Genomic DNA, 7148 nt, shown 5'->3' with positions numbered 1-7148 from the left:
TTCTGGGGACATTCAAAATTATGTAAGTATGTTCAATAAAGACTGCTAATAATCTAAAATCTTGTGTAGGCAGTATTCATTGAATAAACAATAATTAATTATTACATTTCCATACAGGAGTATTTCACCAGTAGAGCAGTGCATAAAAAGGTTTATCGCCTCACATCTGTCGGAAAACTTTCGTTTGGAACGAAGTTCGTAAATTCGGAAGCTCAGTGGGTTAAGAAAATTCGAAAATGGAACACGTAAATTATTTGCGGTGTTGCTATATTGTTGAACGTGTATCGTATTTAAATTGTGCAAAGTGAAAATATTGTGTAACATTTTCAAAGGTAGGCATCATTCTTTAGAGTTTTAAGAATTTTGTTATTAAAAAAAATGGATGCTCCCTTTCAAAATTTGATTTTAAAAAAAATGCGTAATATATTGTGTCTACTTACTTACACAAATTCATGGAATTTTAAACAATGTAAATCGCTTTTAGTGTGTTTTTTTTTTAAATTAGTAAATTATAAATACATCCAATGAAAAATTATTTTTATTTATGTATATGCCTACTTTATGCAAGTATTTTTTTGGTTGTGGGCCCTGGCCACTACTTGTGAATGTTTATTTTTATATTTTTTTTTTGCATACAATGACTATTTTATCTCCATTCGTGTAACCACTGTGTAACCCTATGAAATTACGTACGTTTGATTCAAACCCGTCACCTATGGATTTTAGAAGTAGACTTCATGTTCACTACTCTGCCGTAGGTGTTTTAAAATTATTATTACCTATAGCTAATTCTCTTCCGGAAAAGTTGTTTTTATTTATTTTAATACAGATACAGAAATACATGGCCAAAAGAATTTATATTTTGTTCATATTGGTAATATATAATAGACAAGTATTTTCTAGTTTCATAAGTGTAGTAAAGGGCTACTTTATCATGCAATGTTTTCCATTTTTTTTTTTAAATATAATTGTGAAGAATAGTGAAACTGGATTGTTGGTGGTTTTATAGTCAACCAGATCTCCGCTATGACGTATCAGCCATAATATGGTAGTATTGTGCAATTTTAAATATCTGTACAACAAATATTGAATGGGAAAGTGCACTTAGTGATGTATTTGACTGATAAGGTTACCCGAGTATAATAAATTAATATGATATAGGATATATTTTTATTTAAAATTAATAGGTCACTTATAATACTTGGTAAGGGGAGGACGTTGAGAACCAGACTAGTGATTAAAAGTCACAATAATTGTATAATCGATTTCACCAAAAAATAGTCGTCTATTCCATTTTTTATTTTGATTCGGACCATAATATAAATAGGATTTCAAGTTATACACATTTATATTTTTTTATAAAAATCGATGTTTTTTAAAATAAATATTAAAACTATGAATTAGTCAAAAATTTTAACCGTAAAAACACCCTAGTAAACCGTAAAGGTCCCAACGAACCCTTAAGGTAGAGCCACGTTGTACCTACATGCGTATTAGATACATTGTTTTTTGTGGTCTCTACAGCGCTCGAAATGGAAAAGTTTACGAACCGGAGCGCTCGACAGTTTTCTGAAGATATTTACGTAGTTATAAAATTTTATGTGTATTTCTTAAAAATAAGTGTGTTAGATTTTGTATTATATGGCCTATCTAGCTCAGACGGTCAAATTATTTTATCCACGAGACGGAGCGACAATTTTACCGATTTCACGAACAGGAACGGCGCTCCGGTCCATTTCGAGCCCTGGGTCTCTACTAGGTGGCTGATTCTGGTATATTGTCTGAGTGAGGACAAAAGATGAATAGGTATACAAGGAAAAACTAATTTTCTTCAGGAACATTCCTGTACTCCTTCTAAAAGTTATGTTCAGTGATTTAAAGTTTTCGGAATCGTTTCCGCGTTATTGGCCAGGGTGATGGTAAAAGTGGGTATTTTAGGATAGTAAAAATAACGATACGATATAAAAGTTTTGTTATTTATTAGATAAGTAGGTACTTCTTCTTCGTTTTGAGTTATGATTCTTTTGGACTAGTCTAGTCTTTCGTGTCGCGTGAACGCCAAAAATGAATGTCTCCCAAACACGCGACGCTCCCAAATGACAATATACCATTTCAGTTGGGTTGCGATACATCAATTTTCTGATTTTATTTTTATTTCTCAAATGCCGCATTATCAAATTTGAATAGGTATACCTACGCCACGGTAATCGAGATTTAATCGTTGTTATTATTATCATCAGCTTGGGTAAATTCACTGTTGGCCGACAGTCTCTCCAAATATCAGTCCTCTCATCTCTATGCATTAGGATATTAGGTAGTAACATCCTCTTTTGTGACAGCACCCATTTACCCCCCCCCCCCCCCCCCGCGCGCTATCGGTAAAAAAACAATTCGCTACGCATTTGGTTGATTACGTTAGTGTTTATGCAAACATAATATTTACCATCTTTATAATTTCTACTGTGTCGATAAATCAGTTCACAAAAGCAACTCCCTCCACAAAAACATTCCACTCCTCTCTCCTGCGATTCGTATTCGTCCGGAGCCAAAAGGGCGGTTTGTTAGTAGGTAGGTACCTACACAGGGAACTGGCTTATTCTACTGGGTGTGATATAACTGATATAACGCACACTGAGATCTATAGAGTCATAACATCTTGAGTAATTTGAGTTTGAATGTTAAATAATTAACTACAATTTAATTGATTGCAGTAGACTTCTGAAAAATACGGCGGTCTAGCACAATAAATATTGTACCAAAGATGAAATATTTTTTAGGCAAAAGGGCCTCATGTAATATAATGCCTATATATAGCTCTAATTTAAAGTTATGAGGCCACTGCTTCCAAGTAGCAGTTGCCATAAATAGCATTAAAAACTAGATTTTTTCTATCAAACTGCATTCATAAGTAATATTTGGGTTTTTTGCAGTTATGACCCTATATATCTCAGTGTGCGATATAATAACAGGCAACGAATCTCGAGTGTGGAAACATATCGTCACTGTTCTGGCAGAAGACACTAATTCGAAAAAATGACATTATGAGTTAGTTATACCAAAATTTTCCTTATTTCAAACTTTACCGTCTGGAAACCTTCTTAATAAATAAACAGTCTTTATTTTAAAGTCATCCTTCTTACGATTACTTAATAAACTCACATGATAGACCATTTCAAACATTTTAACAACTTCAAAGTTTAATGACTCAAAACTAGTATTCTCCAGTTAGTGTGTTCTGCCAGAACAGAGACGATATGGGATATTCTTAAACACATGTAAGAAAATGTTATTTTCAATTGTTACGTATGTATGAAAATAATATGCTTTAAAGTTTTTTACATAAATGCAACGTACATCCAATGTTGAGTGCAGTCGGCATGCTTTGTTATATTTGGGTTTTATGCATTGACCGCCATAATATACATTGCTTCAAAATATTGGTCCATGGCGATGAACTTATGAACTTAGGTCACTATTTCTTCAACCCAGCTAGGTCGACTTTTCAAACATTTTTTAATCTCTTGAAACTGCATTTTCTACCAACCACTTCTTGGTGAATAGATTTATTCATTGAGATCCTTCGAGGATTTTAATATCCCGCGCAAAATTGCACAGGTAGATAGGTATAATTAATTATCATTTTAATAGATAATCAGCACTAGCGATGATAACGTTGTAGCTTCTGGAGTCTTTAATAGGTCGAGGATTCTACCATGTCCTTTAAATGTTGATGGATTATACCTACTAGATCATGCCCCCCACATCCTGAAACGGGCCCTCAGGCTAAGATCTTTAGCGGCCCCCCTGGCCCCTACCTATCGATAAAGTTAAAGGCAGTGTGACGCACTACATTAACGTTTTTCAAATTGTGTTTCAGGTCAAATTAAGGGCACCTATTCAGTGTAGGTATAGGTAAATCATTCTACAGTGGCACCATGAGTACGGAAAAAGCGACTTGCAGTTGTAGTGGTATTGTTTGTTAGCATTAAATTAGACATTGCAGCAACCAATACCAATACACACGGGAATCGCCTATAGTGTCACTGTAGAATGATTTACCTATACTATTAGCGAACTATTTTTAATACATCTAATTTAATCATGGAGTTGTGGAGTATCGACACACAATTATTACAAAAAGCACATTGCACAATCATATATTTTTAAATGACTTTTTTACTATTAAAGCAAATTGTGGTGTGTGTTTATCTCACTTATCTGGTCAAACCGCTACGCCGGACCTCTCCAGTGCCTGAGCCCCCAGACTAGAGCTCTGTCAGCCACCTCTTGTGGGGGCCATGCTCTACCTACTACTTTCTGGTTTGGCGTCATGATCTAATGCACATCCGAACTCTAAATCGATGTTATTTTATTATTTATTTGTTGATTATCACTCATAATGTTATAATGTACCTATGTTGAATTTCTCAGGTGGTTTAAAGAAACACATTCAAGATGGATGACCGTACCATCGACCTAATCTTCGCTGGATCACTGAAGACTTTACCTCCAGTCAGCTCCAAGATAGTCAGAATATTCACCAGCTCGACATTCACAGGCACGTAACACTCGTAATAAACTGGCTATATGCTTACGAATGTAATAATAACATAACTGTGTACAAATATGTAACAAATTCACATTTTTTTACAATTGTAAGTTTATCTTTGACATAAAATAAAAAATATTTTTCTTTTTTTTGTTTTCAGATACATATTTATTAATTAATACAGTTGAAATTGTAAATTATCAAAAAAATGTCTCAAATTGCAAGCTTCGCATTTTTCCGCTAGGTGCCTTCACCTTATAAATTATTAAACATGTGCTTATTTTTTTAATATAATTTAAGCCATTTAAGTTATTAAATATCTTAAAAGTTTGAAAACTTATGTAAGAAAAATTTATGTAAGTAAGTACAAAGAGTTTTCAAACAATGTTTGTCAGTAATAAAGCAATTTACCTACACAGCTGCAATGAAGGATCTGACTAGCTAGGTTTTTTCTAGGTATGCAATTTATTTAGACCAGTGATGTGCGACCTGCGGCCATACGGGCCAATATCGGTATCTGCAGCCCGATTTCCTAACTATCGTCTGGTGCCACACGAGACGATAGTTAGGAAATCGGGCCCCTGATATGTACCTAACTATTAATTTAATAATAATTAAAATGAATATCTAGTGTAGTATAATAATAATATATCATTATTTTTCAACACTTGCACCTACTGCAGCCCTTCTGTCAAATAGGTTGTGTACCACTGATTTTGACAATGCATTTGACCCGGAAGTATCCCTACAAAAAAGAATGTTCGGTGAACGCAAAATTTACGACATCCATTCTCATCATTTTATTTTTTAACACTCGTGTGCCGGGTACTTGATATTTAATTTTGAAAAAAATTATTAATATTTAATTTTGAGAAAAACTACATCATCATCATCGGCACTACAACCCAATGTGGGTTTTGGCCGCCTACAGGAAACGTCTCCACTCCCCTTTGTCTGCCGCAAGCTCCCTCCACCACCTCAGTCTCAGGGATGCTCTTTACTACTTGTCTCTTTCTATACAGTCTAGCCACCGCAGTCTAGGTCTCCCGACCCTCCTTTTCCCTTCTGGTCTGTTGAAGAGAAGCCTCTTTGATGGTTGTGTGTCTTCCATCCTTGAGACATAGCCTGCCCAACGAAGTCGCCCTACTTTCACGGGTGAGACTACAGGGGGATCTTCATACAGCGATTATAGTTCATAGTTGTAACTTCCTCGCCATGTCCCATCTTCCTCACATACAGCTCCGAAGACTCTTCTTAATATCTTTCTTTCAAAGATATTTAGCTTCCTCTCATCTTTTTTTGATAAAGCCCAGCATTCCGACCCATAGGTTAATATGGGTCTGATGAGGGTTTTGTATCACTTTATCTTAGTTTTCTTTGAGAGCAGTCTTGATCTGAAGTGTCTCTGTAAATCATAGTAAGATTTGTTTGCCAGAGTAATCCTTCTGCTTCTTAACTTCTTGGCTGATATTGTTTCGAGGGGTAATGCGTGATCCCAGATATATGAACTCGTCAACCCTTTTTAACTGATACTTCGTGTCAATCGTCAAAAACTACATACCTACATCTAATATATAAAAATCAATATTTGTTTGTTTGTTTGTTCGTATTTTATGCGCTGCCATACCGTTCATCCGATTGCGATAAAACTTTATCAACTTATTGCTTGCACTTTCGCGAAGAGTATGGGCTATATCTTATATATAAAAATGAATGCCTGTCTGTCTGTCTGCCTGTCTGTCCCGTATGCGTTCCTATACCATTCATCCGATTGCGATGAAATTTTGGTAAGTGGCTGTATGCACACCTGTGAAGGTTTCTGAATTAGAAAAATCAACATCTTCTTCTTCATTCTATTTTCTTTTATTCGTATGATCCCTATACCATTCATCCGATTGCGATGAAGCCTTCGTCAGTGGTTGTGCCAACATCTGCAAAGGTTTCTGAATTAGTACAACCATCTTCTCCTTCTTCATTATATCTTCTTTTATTCGTATGGTTCCTATACCATTAATCCGATTGCGATGAAACCTTCGTCAGTTGTAGTGGTAACACCCGCAAAGGTTTCTGAATTAGTACAACCATCTTCTTCTTCTTCTTCTATTCTATATTCTTCTCTTCGTATGCGTTCCTATTCCATTCATCCGAATGCAATAAAACTTTCGTCAGTAATTGTGCCAACACCCGCGAAGGTTTCTGAATTAGTACAACCATCTTCTTCTTCTATTCTATCTTCTTCTATTCATATGCGTTCCTATACCATTCATCCGATTGCAATGAAATTTTGATCAAGTGTTGTGCTCACGCCCGCAAAGGTTTCTGAATTGATACAACTATTTTCTTCTTCTTTTTCTTCTATTCTATCATCTTCTATTCGTATGCGTTCTTATACTATTCATCCGATTGCGATGAAATTTTGACCAGTTGTTGTACGCACACCTGCGAAGGTTTCTAAAATAGTATTATATAAAATACAAAGTTTGTTGTTTGTTTTTTCCATCCAATTTTGATTTTTTTTACTACATATTAATGACATTAATAACGCATATTTTGGATTCGATTTTAATTTAGTGTTCTTTTGTTTGACCTTTACTCCTAT

The 7148-nt window shown here is 34.9% G+C and overlaps 1 protein-coding gene across 1 annotated transcript in view; it reads left to right on the top strand.

Annotated features, from left to right (window-relative positions):
* Positions 1–231: 231 nt before the first annotated feature.
* The window catches only part of LOC147067496 (NACHT and WD repeat domain-containing protein 2), a 32781-nt gene continuing 25864 nt past the window's right edge, over positions 232–7148 (top strand). Inside the window, exons 1-2 of the mRNA XM_085954348.1 lie at positions 232–332; positions 4432–4558. Coding sequence (XP_085810474.1) covers positions 4456–4558 — 103 coding nt within the window. The 5' untranslated portion in view covers positions 232–332; positions 4432–4455. The remainder of the gene's footprint in view (positions 333–4431; positions 4559–7148) is intronic.

The sequence above is a fragment of the Rhyacophila brunnea genome, unplaced genomic scaffold (assembly GCF_057557595.1).
Source record: "Rhyacophila brunnea isolate RB1 unplaced genomic scaffold, BYU_Rbru_1.0 scaffold_4, whole genome shotgun sequence".
Lineage (NCBI taxonomy): Eukaryota > Metazoa > Arthropoda > Insecta > Trichoptera > Rhyacophilidae > Rhyacophila > Rhyacophila brunnea.
Note: the sequence above shows the minus strand (reverse complement) of the source record. Positions and strands in the feature narration are given on the sequence as shown.